This window comes from Oryctolagus cuniculus, chromosome 3 (genome assembly GCF_964237555.1).
Source record: "Oryctolagus cuniculus chromosome 3, mOryCun1.1, whole genome shotgun sequence".
NCBI classification, from domain to species: domain Eukaryota; kingdom Metazoa; phylum Chordata; class Mammalia; order Lagomorpha; family Leporidae; genus Oryctolagus; species Oryctolagus cuniculus.
The window spans coordinates 101,901,926-101,924,616 of record NC_091434.1 but is presented as its reverse complement, the minus strand read 5'-3'; the positions used below and the strand labels follow the sequence as shown (position 1 = coordinate 101,924,616).

At 37.1% G+C, this 22,691-nt stretch overlaps 1 protein-coding gene across 9 annotated transcripts in view; it reads right to left on the bottom strand.

Moving 5' to 3' along the window:
• LRP1B (LDL receptor related protein 1B) overlaps positions 1-22,691 on the bottom strand; it is a 2,140,503-nt gene that overhangs the window by 719,853 nt on the left and 1,397,959 nt on the right. For all 9 annotated transcript variants that reach the window (XR_007920674.2, XM_051849575.2, XM_051849574.2 and 6 more), the window contains 2 exons: positions 16,147-16,278; positions 14,652-14,879 (listed from right to left, as the gene is read on the bottom strand). Coding sequence is in view for 8 of the 9 variants with exons in the window: in XM_051849575.2 (XP_051705535.2) it covers positions 14,652-14,879; positions 16,147-16,278 (360 nt within the window). In the remaining variant the exon portion in view is untranslated. The remainder of the gene's footprint in view (positions 1-14,651; positions 14,880-16,146; positions 16,279-22,691) is intronic.

Sequence of the window (22,691 nt, the reverse complement as noted above, 5' to 3'; positions counted from 1 at the left end):
AAGATAACACATAGGATTGACTATGACATTACATAATGTTTATGTACGAAGCTTGGTGAGTGTTGCAAGATATTCTGCCAATCCAAGAATTGAATATTTTCTGCATTTTACCCTGTATTTCTTGGTATTAGCAAAAAATGGTAAAATATGTTTTTATTTATACTAAAATACATGTTCTCTAAAGTTTTCTGACTGGACTTGCTACACAACAACCTTTTACTCATTTCTTTTGGACTCTTAATTAAATGGCCTTGAGAATAATTCTGCTTTAAAATTACCATGCATGGCCAAAAATAAGCTATTCATATCTATTTAGTCCTTGCCAATTCTATGCCCATGGTTCTCTGTCTTTAATATTGCAAGAGCATCCAGTCTCTTCTTCTTCCAAGCAACTGAATTATTTGCCACCACATTACTTTTGTCTGTAGAGGTCTCTAGATCATGACCCTCACTTGGCCCAAGGTATTTAACAGCTCCAAAGCACCCAGAAAGTGATGTCTACATTCCTTAGCCTAAATTTCTGTAAAGTCTGAATATGACTATTTTCTCAATCTTATTTCTTATAATTTCTTACAAGTCACCTTACATTTCAGTCCTACTGATGTATTCAAATATTTGGACTTCTCCTAATCTTTTCAAATGAAAGAGGAACTACGCGCATTTCATACCCTAACCTATTTTTGCTTACCTAAATCTTAGGCAAAACAGGCCAGCACAAAGGAAATATCACTTTTGCGGTTATATAAACATGATCATTTCTCCTGAAAATCTCAGCTAGACAGGTTCACTTCATCTACCTAACTCAAGAGGACCATGTTTGGCCAATCCCTTTCTACTTGTGATATTTATTTGGCTGACATATTAGTACATTCACATATGATAAAGTCAGGTTCCTAGCTATTTTACCTTTATAGCCCATGTTCGCAAACATATAAAATATCTTCAACAGAAGTATTTTAATGATTTGATAAACAAATTCATGGAGTACACAATCCAAAACATTAAAAATGTGTGAGCTGAGCAAGAAAAGTCAAATATAAGGCCCATATGATCACTGAGAGGTATCTAAACACACCATTAGGAAATCTCAATTCTAACATCTTATCCTCACCATTTTTATGCTCACCAGACTAGGCTCTATAATTATCAGGTTTACATCAAAAATAAGAATTATCTTTTTTTGTCTATTACTAATGCTCACTTCTGGTTGTTTTAAAGTGTCCTGATAAATTCTTCATAATGGCATAGAGGTGAAAAGGGAATAATCACTGTGTAATTAAAGATGTTTTTCTCTTCCAGATTAAAAAAAAATATGAGAATGCTTATTCTTGTTTTCAAATAAGTCAAGGAAAGACCTCTAAGCAAGGTTCTCAGAAAGGTCAATTTTCCATTTCTGGGGACTCTCACTTCTTGAAATAAGCAGATTATATATTCTGAGAAAGCCTCCATATCAAAAATCCCCTTATGTATGATAACTTATAGTTTTCCAATGCATCACTGAGATCACAACAGTAAAGAAAATCTTTAAGTGCTAACACATTCACATGTTGACTAAAATTTATGAGACAGGCAAGCAGGAATGCAGAAGCTGCAGTAATTAGAGATAAAACTTTTACTTGCAGTCTACAGATTCATGGATTACTGGTTGCACAACCAGAGAGGATTAAATCCTTAAACTCATAGAAGGAGAGAACAAATTAAAAATGCTGTGAGGGGTGTTGGAAGGGTGTAGACACACCGTTAGAAATAGTTGAGATACTGGGGGGAATCTGTGTATTTAAAAAAGAGAGCAATTAAAAATAAAAACAAAACCTTTTTTTTCTTTTGAGACCAAAAAAATGTAAATTAGTAAATGTAGGTCTGTACCTGATCAAGAGATTACTTATTTATAAACAAGGAATTCACTGGTCAGACAGAAGAGAAATCAAATTAAATTGATTCCTGCCTTAAAACAACTAGCACTGTCTCCATCAGTCACTAATGAAACTCCTGAAGAAGAAAAATGTTTCCTTACAATATGCCTTTACTATTCCTATAAAGTTCATCCTCACAAAAGATCTGAATTTTGAAAAAAAAAGAAAAGGTAAAATACAAAGAAAAGAGAACTGTAGAGAGAAAAATAACAGATTTAAATCTGAAAATTTGCATATGCATAACTGCTACATGTATTATAAAAAAGAGTAAGATATTTCAAAGGGACCAAGGATGGATGCTTTGAAATAAGCAGTGCTATAACTTGTAAAACAGAAAAAACACCAAAAAAATCATATCTTTGGAAGATATTTTGAGAACCAAAATAACTGATTACATTAAAGTGTAATGTTAAAAGACAATTTATTGGATAGATTAAATGGCTTAGACACAGTTCAGTTGATGAATTTTAGACAAAAGAAGTTAACCAGAACTAGTGCATAGAAACCAAAAGGACTAAGTGAATTAGAATCAGAGCTTACGAGAGTAGGTTGCGGAAAAAAAAGAGGCAATATTTGAGGGTTTTTCCACCTGAACTAATGAAATACATGACTTTATTGGAGTTCCAATAGACAAATAAACAAAATTAAAATATTATAATGAGGACAAAAGAAAGATTCCACAGGCAGCCAAAGAGGAAAGACTATCACACACACACAAAAAAATGTTGGTAGTAATAAGGAAAGCCAAAAGACTGTGGGATAATACTTTCAAAGTGTTAAGAGAAAATAATCCTCAATTGGGAATTTTATACTCAATACAAATACTTGCAAACTAACACTCAAAAAGACCAAAAAAAACCTGATTTAAAATATAGGCAATTTTTCCAGAGAAAATATACACAGAGGGACAAAAAGCATATGAAAAGATATTTAGCATCACTAATCAATAGAGAAAAACGAGGAGCTGGTGCTGTGGCATAGCAGGTAAAGCTGCTGCTTGCAGTGCTAGCATCCCATATGGACACCAGTTTGAGTCCCTGCTCCACTTCCAATCCAGCTCTCTGCTATGACATGGGAAAGCAGTAGAAAATAGTCCAAGTCGTTGAGCACCTGCACCCATGTGGGAGACTTGGAAGAAGCTCCTGGCTCCTGGCTTCATATCGGTGCAGCTCCAGCTGTTGCGGCCAACTGGTAAGTGAACCAGCAAATGGCAGACCTCTCTCTCTCTCTCTGCCTCTCCTTCTTTCCGTGTATAACTCTGACTTTCAAATAAATAAATAAATCTTAAAAAATATAGAGAAAAGTGAACCAAAACCACAATGAGACATCACCTCACATTCATTATAGTGTATATCATTATAGTGTATAGGCGAGGTTTTGGAGCAATTGGAACCCTTGGGAAGTGTCAGTAGGAATGTGAGAATGCAAATATAGGTGCAGCCACTGTGGAAACAGTATGAATGGTCATTCTTCAAAAAATTCAAAACAGAGTTACCATATGATCCAGTAGTTACACATTTGGTATATATTCTAAAGGCTTGGAAGGAATCACTTGTAGTGATTTATTTAGTTAGTTAGTTAGTTAGTTATTGAGAGGCAGAGTTAGACAGTGAGAGAGAGAGAGAGAGACAGAAAGAAAGGTCTTCCTTCCGTTGGTTCATCCCCAAATGGCGGCTATGGCCAGCGTTGTGCCCATCCGAAGCCAGGAGCCAGGTGCTTCCTCCTGGTCTCCCATGCAGGTGCAGGGCCTAAGCACTTGGGCCATCCTCCCCTGCCTTCCCAGGCCACAGCAGAGAGCTAGACTGGAAGAGAAGCAACCAGGACTAGAACCCCGGGGTACCAGCGCCGTAGGAGGAGGATTAGACTAGTGAGCCGTGGCGCTGGCCTGAAGTGATTTTTATATACATATGCACTTAGCAGCATTATTTACAATAGCGAACAGTTGAAAGTAAGCCAGTGCCCCTCAACAGATAAACAAATAAACAAGTAAGGTGCATACAAACAACAAGATATTATTCAGCTGGAAGAAGGAAAAGATTCTTATACAGGCTAAAACATTGATAAACATGGACAATAGTGTGTATGCTAAGGGAAATGAGCCAGCCACAAAATAAAATACTTTATTTCACTGGTATGAAGTACCTAGAGCAGTTCAATCCATAGAGACAGAAAGATGAATAGTGGTTGCTAAGGGGGAAGGGAAATGAAGTTTTTTTTTTTGTTTTTTTTTTTTTTTGAGATATAATTTTGTTTGCGAATGACAGTTCTAGAGATTGGTTGAACTTCTGAACTGCATATCTAACAATTACAAATATAAAATGTTTACTATATGTGTTTTGTCATAAATTATTTTAGATTTATTTATTTACTTGAAAGGCAGAGTTACAGAGACAAAGATGGAGAGACAGAGAGAGAGAGAGAGGTCTTCCTTCCACTGGTTCAGACCCCAAATGACCACAACAACAGGAACAAGGCCAGTCTAGAAGCAAGGAGTTTTTCAGGGTCTCCCATGTGAGTGCAGCGGCCGAAGCACTTGGCCATCCTCTGCTGCTTTCAGGCACATTAGCTGGATTGGAAGTGGAGCAGTAGGGACTGGAACCTGTGCCCATATGGGATGCTGGCAACACAGGTGACAGCCTTACCCTTTATTCCATGGCTATATCTCCTTCCATTCTCCACCCCACCCCACCCCCATCCTCTCCATGTATCTATCTCTTTCCTAGATCCTTGCCTAGACTCTAGCAACCACCATTACAATTTTAACTTCTATGAGATCACCTTGGTTTAGGACTCCACCAAAATCTCTTGTGCTTCCTTCTTTCTTTAAAATTTTATTCAAAAGAGAAACAGAGACAGATCCAAGCACTTGAGCTATCATCTGCTGTCTTTCAGAGTATGCATTATCAGTGAGCTGGAAACAGAAGCAGTCATGACTACAACCCAGGCACTCCAATATTGGATACAAACATCCCAAGTAGTGTCTTAACAACTGCACCATGTCTACACTCCATTTAATTTTTCTTTTTATTTATTTGAAAGTCAAAGAGAAAGACAAGAGGCAAAGAGGCACACAGAGGTCTTCCATATGCTCTTTCACTCTCCAAATGGTCACAACCACCAGTGCTGGGCCCGGCTGAAGTGAGGATATAGTAACTCAATCCAGATCTCCCACATAGTGGCAGGAAACCAGGTACCTGGGCCATCAGCTACTGCCTACCATAGTGCGCATTAACAGAAAGCTGAAATTGGAAGCAGAGCTGAGACCTGAACCCAGTTAATTCAATATGGGATGAGGGAGTGCCAAATGGCTTCTTTTTTTTAATTTAGTAAATATAAATTTCCAAAGTACAATTTATGGATTACAATGGCTTCCCCCCAAAAATTTCCCTCCCACTCGCACCCCTCCCATGTCCCGCTCCCTCTCCCATTCCATTCACATCAAGATTCATTTTCAATTATCTTTATATACAGAAGATTGATTTAGTATATATTAAGTAAAGATTTCATCAGTTTGCACCCACACAGAAACACAAAGTGTAAAATACTGTTTCAGTACTAGTAATAGCATTACTTCACATTGGACAACACACTAAGGACAGATCCCACAAGAGAAGTAAGTACACAGTGACTCCTGTGGTTGACTTAACAATTTGACACTCTTGTTTATGGCATCAGTAATCTCCCTAGGCGCTAGTCATGAGTTGCCAAGGCTATGGAAGCCTTTTGAGTTCCCCAGCTTCGATCTTATTCCGACAGAGTCAAAGTCAAAGTGGAAGTTCTCTCCTCCCTTCAGAGAAAGGTACCTCCTTCTTTGATGGCCCTGTTCTTTCTACTGGGATCTCACTCACAGAGATCTTTCATTTAATTTTTTTTTTTTTCCAGAGTGTCTTGGCTTTCCATGCCTAAAATACTCTCATGGGCTCTTCAGCCAGATCCGAATGTCTTAAGGGCTGATTCTGAGGCCAGAGTGCTGTTTAGGACATCTGCCATTCTATGAGTCTGCTGTGTATCCCGCTTCCCATGACGGATTGTTCTCTCCCTTTTTGATTCTATCAGTCAGTATTAGCAGACACTAGTCTTGTTTGTGGGATCCCTTTGACTCTTAGACCTATCAGTGTGACAAATTGTGAACTGAAATTGATCACTTGGACTAGCGAGATGGCATTGGTACATGCCACCTTGATGGGATTGTATTGGAATCCCTGCCAAATGACTTCTTAAACATTGCACCAAATGCCTGCCCTGCCCCTCCCTACTTAAAAACAAATACTTCAGTTCCTGTTGCCTTGAGAAAAGCATAAAAATGTCTCCTTAGCTTGATATTATGCAGTCTGTGGTAGGCCCCCATATTCACCTTCAAGTTTATATTTCTGTAGGGTCCAGCTACCCGTCACTACCTGCTCCTCATGTTTGAAGATTCCAGAACTTGATGTCTGCTCTAATTCCTCAAGCTGGATTGATTAGTCATTAAACCAGTTCCCCCAAGTCCTAATTTGATTACTGTTTCCTCAGTGAGCACTTGGGAATCTCATGTAGAAATCTAGCACATACTCCTGTTCTAATCTTCTGACACTTTTGTTACAATCAATATTTCACTTAGTTTTATTTCAGTTATTTTAATCTCACTGTTTCACCAGATTTGAAGCTCCATGAGGTTATGAAATGTCTGTGATTTAACTTTGAATAATGGCCACCTCTCCCACCCAGTGCCCCACATACAGAACTCAGAATATGATATGAAATTCATCCAAAAGCCTATAGAATAAAATAACTTATTTATCACACTAAAAATGAAGAATAACTATATGAAGCATAGTTCATTTAGCATTTATTACTAGACACATAGTTCTCAAAGGAATGGCATTTGTAGAGCTTTTTGTCTGTTTTTTCTTTTCCTTTTTTTTTTTTTTTTTTAAATCACAGATGTTGACATTCTTCCACCAAAAGGCTTCCTGAGAGAAAATGAAAATCGAAAATTCCATTCGGAAACAAGCAAAACAACAGATGTTCCCTTTCTGTACTTTCTACTTTAATTCCAGGCCTGTGCCCAAAATCTAGGTCTCAATGTTGTTATTGACCTGTTTTTATTTCTTTTATTCTCTGGACAAAATTCCAGTATGGTTTTTTATCTTCTAAGCATTTTTATTACTGGGTAAAATGAACTACAGTATCTTGCAAAATAGAATGAATCTTCACTCACTGAAAAGGCTGTTGGCAAAAGTAACCACCCTTTTGAATGTGAATGGAAATCTACTCCGAAATCTGTTCAATTAGATTCAAAGTATTACAGGGAAGTAGATTTTATGTAGTAGCGATGTAATCAGAAGTTCTGAGATTAAAATAGTCTATATGTCTACAGATACCAATATAAAGAATAAAACTGTGATAATGTTATACTATATAAAAGAGCATTCTTTACATATATAAATAACTATTTGTCTAATTTTTGTTCGTCTTCCTCTTACAGATTTTAGCTTTCTACCTAACTCAGCCTCACATTTCCGTTCATTCAGATAGTAGACTATTTTAATGCTAAAATGCTCAGGTGATTGTACTTGCCCAATACTTAATTTTCCAAAAGTAAACAATGTATACTTTACCTAAAATAATCAGACAAATGAAGGGCCTTTTTCATTTCAAACAGACACTATTGCCAATGGTTTGGAATCTTGCAAAGTTGCCAAAGTTTTTCTAAAAGTTTTTGCTTATATCTCAAAAGAAGTAATAAACAAAATTTGGCAATGGAACAGAGTAAAAATAATTGCATATTCCAGCCATGTATGACCAGATGAACTGTGTAAAGTATGCTGGATTTATATTAAGTGAACACTGAAAAGGATGCACAAATGATGATGTTATAGTAAAGTCTTTGTTCTTCAATTTATTAATGCTTCTCATTGGTAAAAGAATGAGACATTCAAGGAAAAAGAGCATAATTTTGGAGTCAAAATTTCTGAATCCAGGGATAGGCAATAGACAGCAGTTAAGATGTTGCTTGGGGCTGGCGATGTGTTATAGTGGGTGAAGTTGCCAACTGCCGTACCGACATCACATATGGGAGCCCATTCTAGTCCTGGCTGCTATATCCAGCTCTCTGCTGTGGCCTAGGAAAGCAGGAGGATGGCCCAAGTCCTTGGGCCCCTACACCCGCGTGGGAGACCCAGAGGAATTTCCTGGCTCCTGGCCTCGGATTAGCTCAGCTGTGGCCATTGCAGATGGAAGACATTCTTTCCATTCTTTGTCTCTGTCTCTCTCTCTCTCTCTCTCTCTCTCTGCCTTTCAAATAAATAAATACATCTTAAAAAAAAAAAAAAAAAGGAAAGAAAGATGCTGCATATGATACTGCAACAGCTGCATTCCCTTTTGGACTGCCAGGGATCAAGTCCTAGCTCCACTCCAATGTCAGCTTCTTGCTAATGTGCATTGTGGGATGCAGCAGTACGTCAAGGCTCAAGTATGTGGGCCCCTGCTAGCCAAGAGGGAGGCTGGGATTAAGTTTTGGCTAGTATATAAGGCTGGGCCCATTCCCAGCTGTTATGGTCATTTGGGGAATGAATCAACAACAAATAGGAATGTGTTTCTCTCTTTCTCTGTGTCCCTTTCTCCTTCCTTCCCTCTCTCACACCCCATTCCCTGCATTTCGAATAACCAAAATAAATATTTTTCTAAAAATAAAAAATAATCTTATTCCATACATGAATGGAAACAGAACTCTGGTGTTCCATAGAATGGCAATCCTGAAAAAAGCTTCCACCTATAACAACAGAAAGTAAAATGTACTTCCAGCAACTGTGTAAAGAATCAATGATTAATAAAAAAAGATAAATGTTCAAGGTCAACTAGATTACTTTTTGCTTATATTAGGAGTTTTAGAATATATATTACTGTCTCTTTTTTTCTTACTAGATTTATTACCAACAGTACTTCAGAGATTGTAACCAATCTATTACCTACTATCATATAATTCTGGGCAGTATGCAAGTACTCAGTCTGGGCAACTGAGCCTATGGGACCATCGTTGAAGGACAATACCCAGGATTGATGTACTTAGTCCTTAGCAGCTTGGGATAAGGTCCCAGATCATCTTCCCATTGGATAACGAAGATGAAAGTACTCTCAAGATGTAATCCTGAATTGAATTTTTCTCTACCACATCTTCACTTTGCCTTTATAACACAGTTTGAGCTTCTGTGAACTTAAGTTTTCTCATGTACAACATGGAAATAATTCATCATGATAGGCTTGCAATGATTAAATTGATAATGGTTATGCCAGGACTGTGGCACTGCAGGCGACAGCATTGCTGGTTCAAGACCCACCTGCTCCACATCTCACCCAGCTCCCTGCTAATGTGCCTGGAAAAGCAGCAGAAGATGGCCCAAGTACCTAGGCCCCTGCACCATGAGAGACCCCCAAAGAAGGTCCTGGCTTCTGGCTTCAGATTGGCCCAGTTCCCATCAATGCATCCATCTGGGGACTGAAACAGTTGATAGAAGATCTCTCTCTCTCTCTCTCTCTCTCTCTCTCTCTCTCTCTCTCTCTCTCTTTTTCCTCTCTCCAGGAGTCAGACAGCCAGCAGACAGTCAGGTTGGTCCCAGTAGAGAATGAGGGAAAGGGAGTTCCTCCAAAAGGGTGCAAAATGTTTGCTACCCCCAAAAGTTATCTTAGCAAGTTAAAGTTGTAGATCCCACTGTATGTTTCTCCCCAAAAGCTGCCTTTAGCATGACAGAATTGCCAATCCCATTCCTTGGGTACTTTCAATCTTATGCAAATAGTGACTGAGTTGTGATTCCACCCTTCTGAACTCCCAGTTTACTGTGAAAAAAAGTTACTTATCCTGCTCTTCTGATGGCTCTTTGGCTTTATCTTGAGCAAGCCAGGCAAGGCAAATAAGATTACAAATCAGGTCTTTTAATGGGTTTTGTCCCCGCCTTAAAGCTGATAGCTGATTGTCAGTTTTTTTCCCCAAAATTATGCTCCCCAATACCACTATCCCTTAGGGTTCACCTCTCTTGGAGCCACCCTCCAGGCCACTTAGGCAGGACTTAAGTAAATAAATAAAGCTTGTTATTCTCTCTGCCTTGTCCATGTGGAATTTCTCCCATGGGAGACAGAGAGGTAACTTTTCTCTACCACCACTTCCCCCATAACTATTCTGTATAACTCTGCCTTTCAAATAAATAAATACATCTTAAAAAAAGGAAAATAACAAATTGCTGCCAGAGGGTAGAGCTGCAGTCCATTAAATCTAGGAAGAGCTTCTATCACCAGTTGGTATGGTTGTTTTTCTTCTTAGAATAAAATTACCTTTGGTTTTTGTAAAGACAAAATGTTATATATAGAGATGGCATTGTGGTGGCAGAAGTATAAGCCAACACTTGTAATGTTGGCATCACATATCAAAGCACCAGGTTCAATCCTGGCTGTTCCATTTATGATCTAGTTTCCTGCTAATGTGCCTGGGAAATTAACTGAAGATGGCGTAAGTACCTGGGCCCCTGTCACCCCCATGAGAGATGCAGATGGAATTCTAATCTTCAGGTTTTGGCTCAGCCCACTGCTGGCGGTTACAGCTATCTTGGGACTGAACCAGAGGATGGAAGCTCTCTTTCTCTCACTTTCTTTCTCTTGCTTTCTGTCATTCTGCCTTTCAAATAAATAAATCTTTAAAGAATATGTATGTATGCAGTCATGTGCATATATATATATGCATTTATCTTAACATAGTTATTGTTAATTATATATAATGATTATGCCAATAGTCATGCATTAGTGTGTCTTCCTATAATGAATTGTAGCTGCTCCAAGCGATTATTTTTTAAAGATTTATTTATTTGAAAGGCAGAGTTACAGAGAGAGGGGAGGAGAAAAAGAGAGAAAGATCTCTCATCAGCCAGTTTATTTCCCAAATGGCTGCAACAATTGGGACTGTGCCAGGTTGAAGCCAAGAGCTTATTCCACATGGTTTCAAGAGTCCAAGGACTTGGGCCATCCTCTTCTATTCCCTTCTCCCCCGACCCCAGCTGCATTAGCAAGGAATTGGATGGGAAATGGAGCATCCAGGATGTGAATTAACACCCATATGGGATGTCGGCCCTGCAGGCCATGCCTTAACCCCCAGTGACACAGCACCGGCCCCTGCTCCAAGCCATTTACAGCAAATAATTCATAAATTTAGAATATTTGTTAATGTTTCAGATTATAGAAAATGTAAGTCAGGAAAATTATCTCTAGACTGCTTTATTAAAGAGTAGGCAAAAGCTTCAATACTTTTCTCGGAAAATGATCTACTTGGGATGAAAGTAATGAGATGGTTTGAGGCAAATTTTTGAAGTTGGCTTCATATCATGCTAAGATTAAGGAAGACAAAGAAAAAGTCTCAAGATAAAGTCCACTAAAGGGAGAAGAGCTAAATGAGAAAATACAGAGACCAGTGGTGCCAGAAGCCTGAGAAAATTCTCTATCATTCACAGGGAATCTAAAATGTAATGACTGATGAGACTTGTCAAATGTTCATCTTAAGATTTTCCTATCCATGGAGAAGTATGTTGATCGTTAACAGTGTTTCACTCTACGAGAAAGAGAGAGGTAATATCACTCAACCTGTGTGGTAAACCAGAAACGGAGGAGTCATCCTTAACGATGTCTTTTCCTGCACCTTATGTCCGATTAACTAAGTCCCTTTATATTTTCCAACTTCCCTGATTTTCATTTTCATTTGAAAGGCAGATGGAGAGAGACAAACAGAGAGAGACCTTCTATCTTTGGTTCACTCCACAAATATCCACAATATCTGGGTTTTGGCCAGACTCAAGCTAGGAGTCCAGAATTCAGTCCCAGTCTCCCATGTAGATGGCAGGAACCCAAGAACTTGAGCCATCAGGTGCTGCCTCTCAGGGAATACATTATCAGGAAGTGGAATCAGAAGCAGAGTGGGGACTGTAATCTAGGCATTCAGATATCAATACAGGTACCCCAAGTGATGCTTTAACTGCTGTGTCAAATGCCCACCTGCCCCATATTTTTTTCTCTTTGATATTCTACTATCTCTCCACACTCCTCCATTCCCCCCTCCCTAGTTGAAGTATCTGTCAATTCTTACTACAGCCATGGTATTAATCTGTCTCCCAGAGTCCAAGTTTCAACCAACTTCTTAAACAGAATACTTCACTAACTGTAAGAGACACAGTGACCTTGTCAAAGTCAAACCTAACCATGTGACCCACACTCCACAGAACACTTTCTTGATTCTCACTATTTTGAATACTAACATAAAGATCAATAAGTTGCCTTATAACAGACAACATGATCTGATTTCTCAGTGTTTAGTCCTTCAGTTTCTGTAGGTACATTTGTCCAATTTTGTGCTTACAATTATTTTGTCCATAGCAGCAATCCTTCAATTCCTTTCCCTTACAGAAATGATTCTAATATTTGTCACAATGACTAAATTAAAAAACTATTGACCCTGATGGACATAAATATTAACTAATAGTAATAAATATCATTAATTAGATTTTGGTTAATAATTATACATAGAGTCTATAAATCTTTGTGATTTTCCCAATAATAAACACACCAAATTATTATGGAACACCTGTCCATACTGAACATAAAAAATTGTCCCTGAATTTTTTAAAAGATGCAGTATCTTCTGTTCTATAAGAATCAAAAAACCTTCTAGGAAGCATTTACATTCATGATAAAGTGCTTAATCACTTTTCTCTTAGACTTTTCTGAATTTCTTCTTGAGAAGACACCCAAATTGCCCATCCTTCAACTACTCCTTCAAAGAGGTGTATGACCTTTATTCAGGCATTGTTATTTTAATATACTCTAACAATGGCTGTCCAACCATTTTCTTTCAACCCTGTAAAAAATTCTGTACAAAAAAAAAAAAAACAAAAAAACAAACTTTACATCAGCCATTTTAGAGAGGATCATTTCTTGGCAAATTTGAAACACATATTTGAAGAAGCTTATGACCAAATCATTCAATAAGTTGTTTTAACAGTACTAACCTGTGATCAGTAAAGAGTTAGCCTAAATTCAAGAGTAGTTTAGTCATCAAATACTTTCATATCTACTACTGGTACTGAAGCTAGATTTCTAGAATTCTATATGGAAAAATCTTTTGAAAGAGATTGTGAATTTAAAACACACACACTTACTGTTTTCATTAAGAGACTGATCATTGCTCAAATATGGTTTGCTCTGAAATTTTCAATATACTTCCAAATGTAAGTGTTGGTATACTTTTGTGAATTACTACTAGTTATCTTCTGCTCCAACCCCCGCCAAATCCTTTTAGCAAGTCTGGGGAGCATAAAGTTTATGTGGAACTGTCTCCTTTTTCCATTCTTGACAAACAGTAAGCATTCAAAATTCATTTAATTATTGACCCAGAAATTATACAATGCCAAAATTTAAGCAAATATTTGGATACTAAATAGTTAGAATTCAACCACTATATTTACCTGTGTGTTTCACTTTGATTATGTTTTCTAAATTGAAAAAAGTTACTCTTTAAAAAATGTTTGATTCAATATTTACTGAGAACTTATGATTCAACTGGCTGGATCAGAAGATGTATAACCTGGTTCTGTAGAAATATAGGCACACGGAAACTGATAATAAGCTTAGATCATAGGAGAAGGTCAGTCCTTCTCCACAGTTTGTGTATCTTGTTTATACAATTGTACCTATTTCCTTAAGAGCAAAAAGCATCCTCAAATCTGGTTATTTAGTAATCCATACAATCAAAGAGAGTGTTCTGAATTTTTTCTTCTCATGAAAGTAAATTTCTAGTTATCAGTCTACTGTGCATTTAAACATAACATTCTACATTTTAAGGATGGACTTATATCATTAAGTTTCTAATAATTAATTCAAATATTCAACTAATAGCATAAAGTTGAATAAAAGAGACATAATCCCAATTGTTAATGTTGGCTTTGATTGCCTGTGCCTCTGGGGTCTTTCCCTTAAGGCATTCGGCTCTGGCTAAAAAGCCCATGAGAGTATTTCAGGCATGGAAAGCCAAGACACTATGGCAAAAAATAAATAAATAAAAAATAAAAAAACTAAATGAATGATCTCTGTGAGTGCGATCCCAGCAGAAAGAACGGTCCATCAAAGAGGGAGGTACCATTCTCTGAAGAGAGGAGAAAACTTCCACTTTGACTATGACCTTGTCTAAATAAGATCGGATCTGGTGAACTCAAGAGGCTTCCACAGCCTTGGCAACTCATAACAAGAGCCTAGGGTGATTACTGAGGCCATAAACAAGAGTGTCAACTGTTAAATCAACAACAGGAGTCACTGTGTACTTGTTCCCCATGTAGGATCTCTGTCCTTAATGTGTTGTACTATGTGAATTAATGGTATAACTAGTACTCAAACAGTACTTTACACTTTGTGTTTCTGTGTGGGAGCAAACTGTTGAAATCTTTACTTAATGTATGCTAAACTGATCTTCTGTATATAAAGATAATGGAAAATGAATCTTGATATGAATGGAATGGGAGAGGGAGTGGGAGATGGGAGGGTTGCAGGTAGAAGGGAAGTTATGGTGGGGAAAAAGCCACTGTAATCCAAAAGCTGTACTTTGGAAATTTATATTTATTAAATAAAAGTTAAAAAAAATTAAAAAAAGAGAAAGAATACAAAAGAGATCTGTGATTACTACAAATCAAATAACAAACATTTTAAAGGGTGTAACAGGCACAAATACTTTACCTCTTGAAATAACAGTTTCTAATCCAGTTCCATTAATAAAAGCCCGTTTAATGGTTTGTGTTTTAATATCTGTCCAGTACAAGCGTTCCTCATATGCATCGAAGTCTATCACAGTAACATCATCAATATCAGGGACTGTGAAGGCCGTGATAAAGTTAAAATATGGATTGTCAATATCCACTCCTCTGATTTCAGAACGTCTTGCATAAAGAAGAAATTTTTTCATTTCTAGAAAATAAATAGAAATTGTTTTTCTGTTATAAAGTTGACAAGTTTGAAACAGCTTATAAATTCTAAAGTATTATTTTGGTTATTTTGTACATTTTAAACTCCAGAAGCATAGTTAATAGTCAATTAAAATATTAATGCAAAAGCAATTTGTGTATTTTAAACTAAGCTACTTAAGATAAGTTAGAATCCCAAAACCATAATTTTTCTTTAGTCTGAGATGTCAAAAATTCCCAGTAATTAATTTGTTATTAGCATTTTTTTAAGAACCATCAAACAATGATATTTATTTTTATACATGATTATAACCGTATTAAATTATTTGAAAGAACAATATTTTTCCTATACTGTCACTGAATAAAATGAAATTAAACATTGCTGTTACAAATCCTATTCATGTTTTTAGTACAAAATAAGGGTACAATAATATTGTGAAGTACTGAGCCATCGTGATTTCTGTAGATGCCTTTCTTACACTTGGTTTGTGAAATAGCAATAGATCAAGTAAAACTAATAATAGATCAAGTAAAACATATTTTGTAGATATCCTATTCTTTTGTAGTTCTCCTAGAGATTATTGCTTGTATTTGAGATATATTATTATTGTGTAAAATTAAAGCCAAAAATACTAAATTCCTGATTTAAGCTTTGGTGAGTACCTTCCCTTTTCTGCCCATAAAATTAAGTAACTGTTTTGCAAGTGAATAAAAATTTATTAATAAGAAGACATTGCCTGATTCTGATTCTTAAATTTTATCTTTTTTAGTTTAAATGTGTTGTTTTTGTTTAATAAATCTTACCAAGTTACACATTGCACATCACTTTTTCCCCTTGCAAGCTGATAATCCCTACAAAGTGATGCTGAAGTGACTTGAGAAGAGCAGGAAGAGATTAAAGCTGTTAAGTACGTCTTTGTATGCAGGTTACCTACATCATCATTTTCTGATAATGCACTTTCACTTACATCTCCCTGTTTTGCAGAGATAAATTCTGCTAACACACCAAATAAGAAAGTAGCAGGAAAAAATGAATAAGGTAATAAATAGCAAAGTGCAACATATCACATATTTAAAGAATTTTGTCTCTCCCCAAAAGTTGATGAGTCATCAAGAATGGCTAGAAATAGCAACACCCAAAATATTTTCAAATATGTTAAAAAAAATCCTCTTCTGTTTTGAGTAGACTATATATACATATAGAAATTCTCAAATTATGTAATTTGAGAAAATTCGATTTGGATTTTAGATAAAAATTTTCAGAAATTTACCATAGCAGTTCTTCTTATCCGAAGAAAGCTTCATCAAGTGGGGACAGGCACAAGCAGCACTCCTATTGTAATTGATCAGACACATGTGAGAGCAAGGGCCTTTGCCGTCATTAGCTGCACAAGGATTGGGAGCTGCAATTACACAGTGAAATATTAACAGTGAAGAAGGAAGAACATATAAGGGAACCTCTGAGGTTCACAGGGGTTATTCACTTACTGAATCAAAGTCAAGTTCCTTACCTAGCACCCATTACTACAGTCGTTTAATATGACAATAATAGATAATCTTAAAGTTTTACACGAGTGAAAAATATTTCCCCCCTTGAAAGATAGTAACCAAGAACTATTTCCTCTAAGAATAGCATACATCCTGGTACCTTAGGACCAAAGATTTTCCTAAGGATTCAGTCTATGAAACAGACAGCCATAATCAATGAACTGAGTATATAATAAACTCAGGCAGTCTTAATGCAGACATCGAACATTCCAGTGGACATAGTTATTTTCCCTTTCTACACATAGACTCCATTCTCTCTGCAGCACAGCACTCTTAAAGGTCTCCCTAGGAAACTGCTATTGCATATACATCATTTCTTCAAGTCATTTGTTCTTTTTCTAATCAGAGGCCTGTGTGAAGAAATGACTGTTTTCATTATTTAATCACCTAATCTGCTTTGTTGTTATTATTTTTGTATTAATATGTCTGTTTGCATCACCTATATTTGCAAAATTCCATTATAAATATTCACATTTCAAACATAATATTAAATTTAGCAGGTCAGTGTCATGCTCTCTTCTTTTGTGTTTCTTATCTTGTCTTCATGACTTTTGGATGAAGTTTTAATTTCAGTTGATCAACAGTTATTATCTTTAATATTACTTTCCATAGAGCCTATTTTGTAGAATTAGGCACCCAAACTGAGGGCGGAAAAGACTTTTACTTTCTGAAATTAGCCTCAATATTTTAGCTTCCAAATAATGAATGGTGTCTTCCTAACGTGTACACTTGTTGCTTACAGTAGTGCTGGTTTCCAAACATTCTACCCCAAAGCATGCACCTTGGCATATTGAAAAACAGCAGGCTTGGGGGAGTTATCTCACATTCTCCCCAGACTTCTTTCCTGAAGAAGGTCATAAAAACTAAGAGGGATTTTGTGTTCATTCCTTGAAGCACATTATAAGACTCTCACATGAAAGTTACCCCCCTCCTGCAATAATCAGAGGAGGGAACATTCATATCTCTGAAGAGAAAGATTACAGAGAAGAATCTGAACAAACACCCTTCTAAGGTTAACCCCAGCTTATTAACTCCCTTGGTCCTATCACATTTCTCTGTCATCAAACCTGGCATAAAAATACACAAACTTTAACCATTTCTTTGGGTGTCTTCATTTCTTCAGGAAGGCTCCTGAATTATGTAAAATTTATATTGTCTCTATATTTCTCATGTTAATCTGCCTGTTGGAAAGTGGCTTCAGGCATGAACCTGACAGATAGAGAAAAACATATTTTCTCTATTTTATTAAAGTTAATCTCAGTTCTGTATAGTTCTAAAACACAAAAATGAAAATCAAGGAGATATAAGAGTACATCAGTAAGTTCACAGAAAATGGAATTAACAGATAAATTTGCTTTGGTGTGGAACAAACTGCTCCTACAAAGCCTACAAAGCATTCAAGGGAAACATCTACTGACACTTGTCTGAGGAGTGGTGGACAGAACTATTAATTCTATATATCAGGCCAATTTGATTTGTGTGATGTGCTCAATAGGATCTTTTTTGTCTTAGCCATCTGGATCAACCTTGAGGAATGTTTTGCTCTTTATCTATGCATTCCTTATGTACTCCCAGAAATTCCTTCCTTAAAATTAATCAGTAGTCTCTTCAGAGACAACACTTGACTAATTGTCTTGAAGGTGCTTAAAACCAATCACTTTCTAGAGATAATAATCTCCAACAAGTGAGAAATTCACCCCTCACTTGCCTGTCTCAGCCAAACCAATATACGCTCACCACATAATACATAAATTCTGATTAGAATTTGACAGCTTAGTACACTGGCTAAGATCCATTGAAAGTGTCTGGACTTGTGTCTCCCAGGCCTAGGTCACTCATATTCCACTCTGAATAAACTTTATATTAACATTTTAACAGATCCTGTTTAATACACATTTTACATTAACTTCTAAAGACTCCTCATATAGTTTGACTCTAGAAGATCTGAAAAATTAACTGAATTTCATAAATACTCAATGTGACTTTGTCAATCTTCAGTACTCTCCATGAAAATATAAATACAATGTCTTAGCATTTGATAAAAAATAAAGTAGGGGACAGTTATGTGGTGTAGTAGGTAAAGCCACCGCCTGTGATGTCAGAATGCTATATGGGTACAAGTTCAAGCCCTAGCTATACCACTTCTGATCTATCTCCCTGCTGACGCACTGGGAAAGCAGTGGGAGATAAGTCTAAGTGCTTGGGCATCTGTACCTATATGAGAGACTGTGAAGAAGCTCTTGTCTCCTGGCTTGTGTCTTTGGCCTGGCCCAGTCCTGGTCATTTTGCCATTTCGGGAGTGAACCAGGCAATGGAAGACCTCTTTCTCTCTAACTCTGGCTTTCAAGTAAATAAAATAAATTTTTTTTAATTTTTTTTATAGAGAAGATTTTATTTTATTATTATTATTATTTTATTTTTTGACAGGCAGAGTGGACAGTGAGAGAGAGAGACAGAGAGAAAGGTCTTCCTTTTGCCGTTGGTTCACCCTCCAATGGCCGCCGCGGCCGGTGTGCTGCGGCCGGCGCACCGCACTGATCCGATGGCAGGAGCCAGGAGCCAGGTGCTTTTCCTGGTCTCCCATGGGGTGCAGGGCCCAAGCACCTGGGCCATCCTCCACTGCACTCCCTGGCCACAGCAGAGGGCTGGCCTGGAAGAGGGGCAACCGGGACAGAATCCGGCGCTCTGACCGGGACTAGAACCCGGTGTGCCGGCGCCGCTAGGCGGAGGATTAGCCTAGTGAGCCACGGCTCCGGCTTAAAATAAATTTTTTAAAAAGAGAATAAACAAAAATAAACCAAAGGCTCAGAAACAACTAATTTCCTAAGAATTATTTTCCATTTTATTTGAAAGACAGAGAGAGAGGGAAAGAGAGAGAAGGATCATCTGTTGATTCACTTCCTCAATGCCCACAAGGGTTAGTCTAGGCAAAAGATAGGAAGAGAAGGTCTCCCACACTGGTAGCAGGCACCCAAGTACTTAATTCATCATCTTCTAACTCCCAAGGTACATATTAGCAGGAAACTGGATGAGAAATGGTGTCAGTACTTGAACCCAGGCACTGTGATATAGGATGTATGCATCCTATGTGGCAACATAAGCCACTGTGTCCAACACCCAACTCTTCATACAAGTTTATTTACAAAACAGATAGAAGGCTTAATTCAGACTAAGGGCTGTTGTGTGCCATCTTCTAAGCAAGATAAGTGTTATGCTGGAAGGATCTATGACTTAGATACATATACATTTTTTTCCCTAAAATCCCTATGGCATCTATTACTGAGTTAGACTAAAGACATTTGGATTCATATGCACAGTTTTAGATGCATGTTGATGTATGTTTTAAAATGGTAACAGTCAAAATTTGGAGAGTCAATCAATCATCTTCTAAAGCACACTATTGCTGCAGGTGAAGAGATTAAATAATGCATAACCACAATAGTGTACAGAAGAACCAAATGTTAATTGTGCAATCACGCAAGACTGATGCATACTTTGTAAAGAAAACAATATCATTAAAGATAATTTCATATTTCATCCAAACATGCTTAATTATGGTTCATTTCTCACCAACAAAAAAATGAGCACCTTAAAGTCAAACAATTATTTTTCCCATAAATTCAAATAAAATACTTGCATATGTCAATGCGTAAATGTATGATATTTATTTGTCTAATAAAAACATACTCAAAGAAGAAGGATGCCAGCATCTAGTTTGTTAGATGAAAGGAAGATATTTCTCCCTCCCCTATAGTCATTTTGATAGTAACTAATTTTCATCCTCTTAATGAGTTTTCTTGGTATAAAAATAATTATTGGTATAATAAAATAATTCACCTATATTAGTAATTTTTCTTTAGAAAAGGATTTAATATTTTTAAAGACTCATTTTATTTATTTTAAAGTTAGAGTTATGAATAGAAAAGGAGAGTCAGAGAGACAGATAGCTGGTTCACTCCCTAAATAGTCTCAATAATTGGGGTTGACCAGGCCAAAACAAAGAGCCTGGAATTCCATCTGGACCTCCCATGTGAGTAGCAAGAGATGAGGACCATCTTCTGCTTTCTTTCCAGAAGCATCAGTAGGAAGTTGGCCATCCTCCATTGCACTCCCGGGCCACAGCAGAGAGCTGGACTAGAAGAGGGGCAAGTGGGACTAGTACCCGGTGCCCCAGTGGGGGCTAGAACCTGGGGTGCCGGCGCCACAGGCAGAGGATTAGCCTATTGAACCGCAACGCCGGCCCAGAAACAGTATTTTCAAAAGCACTTTACAATGAAACTAATCTCAAAATCTATTTTCTCTAAAACAAACATGTCTAGGTGATAACTTTTGACATTGAGAAACTTGAGTGAATTATTTAAAATATACACATGTAGCAGAATATGACAAGTAAAAGATGTTATCACTGTTTTAGTTTCATCAGTTTCCTGCAGTACTAAGTATGTAGCAGCTGCTTGCATCAAATTATGTCATCTTTAATGGATTAATTTTCCACTGTATTTTCTTTTCTTTCTTTTTTTTTTTTTTTTTGACAGGCAGAGTGGACAGTGAGAGAGAGAGACAGTGAGAAAGGTGTTCCTTTACCGTTGGTTCACCCTCCAATGGCCGCTGCGGCTGGCGCACTGCGCTGATCCAAATGCAGGAGCCAGGTACTTCTCCTGGTCTCCCATGGGGTGCAGGGCCCAAGCACTTAGGCCATCCTCCACTGCACTCCCTGGCCACAGCAGAGAGCTGGTCTGGAAGAGGGGCAACCAGGACAGGATCCGTGCCCCGACTGGGACTAGAACCGGTGTGCTGGTGCCGCAGGTGGAGGATTAGCCTATTGAGCCGCGGCACTGGCCTGTACTTTATTTTCATGAAGTAGAATATAAAATGACTAAAAATCTTATTTCCACAAATATCAGTGTGCACAAAAAGAATTTTTGAAAGCCACAAACACTATTTCTATTTATTTATGTGCAGTTTTCTTTAAAAGGGTGAGAATAAACATGAAGTACGATCCTGTATTTCCAGATGGAGTATATTTTAAAATAACAATGAGCTCTTTGTAAGTCTAAAGAAGTGATATACATCTTAATTTACTTATAATTTATTTCACTTATTTTTGCTTTCAAAGAATAAGCATTTGTATCAGAGAACTTTTTAAGTTTATATATAATTATATAATTTTTTTTTTGTCTAGGACATTGATTCTCAACCAGTACTAGTCAAAGTGATTTTGCCTTCTCCCTGGGGGCATTTGGGAAAGATGGAGACATTTTATGTTATTACAACTGGGGCTACTGTTGGCAAATTTAAGGTGTACAGCCAGGGATCTAATATGCATCCTACAAGTTAAAGATAAGTTCCTGAAACTAGCAATTATCTACCCCACATGTGGAAAGTGCAAAGGCTGAGGAGCCTTTACCTCGGACTAGGACTATGGATTCTGCCTCCCTAACAACCATGACTGAACGGTTCTAAATGACTCATGGTTTCTATGACTAAGGCAAGAACCAAAAACAACCAACAACAAAGGAAAAAAAAACACTTCTTAGATTCCTTTCTTACTAATCTTTCCCACTACATCAAGATTGACTCTTGTCCTTTATTTTTAAAAGTAGAAATTGGTAATGCAGAGTAAACTTACTATCTGTATGAGAATTTATTTACAATTTAGTTCTTTAAAATTTGCATAATTTGCCAAGGAAATAATGCTAAAAATGATAATTAAGTCTTTCAGGAACACCAACAAAACTCATTAACTCATAATACGGTTTTATGATGATGCAGAAGGATTCATTAGGAAACTAAATTAGGTGCTAGGTTGTATGACAGGTATGGAGAGCAAGGGATTACATATTATGAGAGGAAGCTAAAAGAGGAGAAAAGGAGTTCTATTGTGTTTTTCTACGTCAACAGTTGAAATGAGGTGACAATGTTCCTTCGGCATTGTTCAATTCTCATTTCTCCTGTCTGTCGCTCACTTCGTGTGTTCTTCTCCCAGGCTCCCAGTACTGCATGATACACAACATACCTCATTAGAGAAGCCTCCCAAGTTTTCCCAAATCTCAAAATGTTTTCCTTGCTTTGGCATCACCTGCCTTTCACTCCCTTTCAGTAGAATTCTCATCCCTTCAAAGTGGCTGATATCAACTACAACTAAGTGTGAATGTATTCTGATTTAAGTATTTCACCCTCATTAACAGTCTTAGAAGTATTAGCATTTTAAAAGAGTGCAAGTCAAATCTATTGATATTAAATATTATGAGATAAGAAGATGCTATTA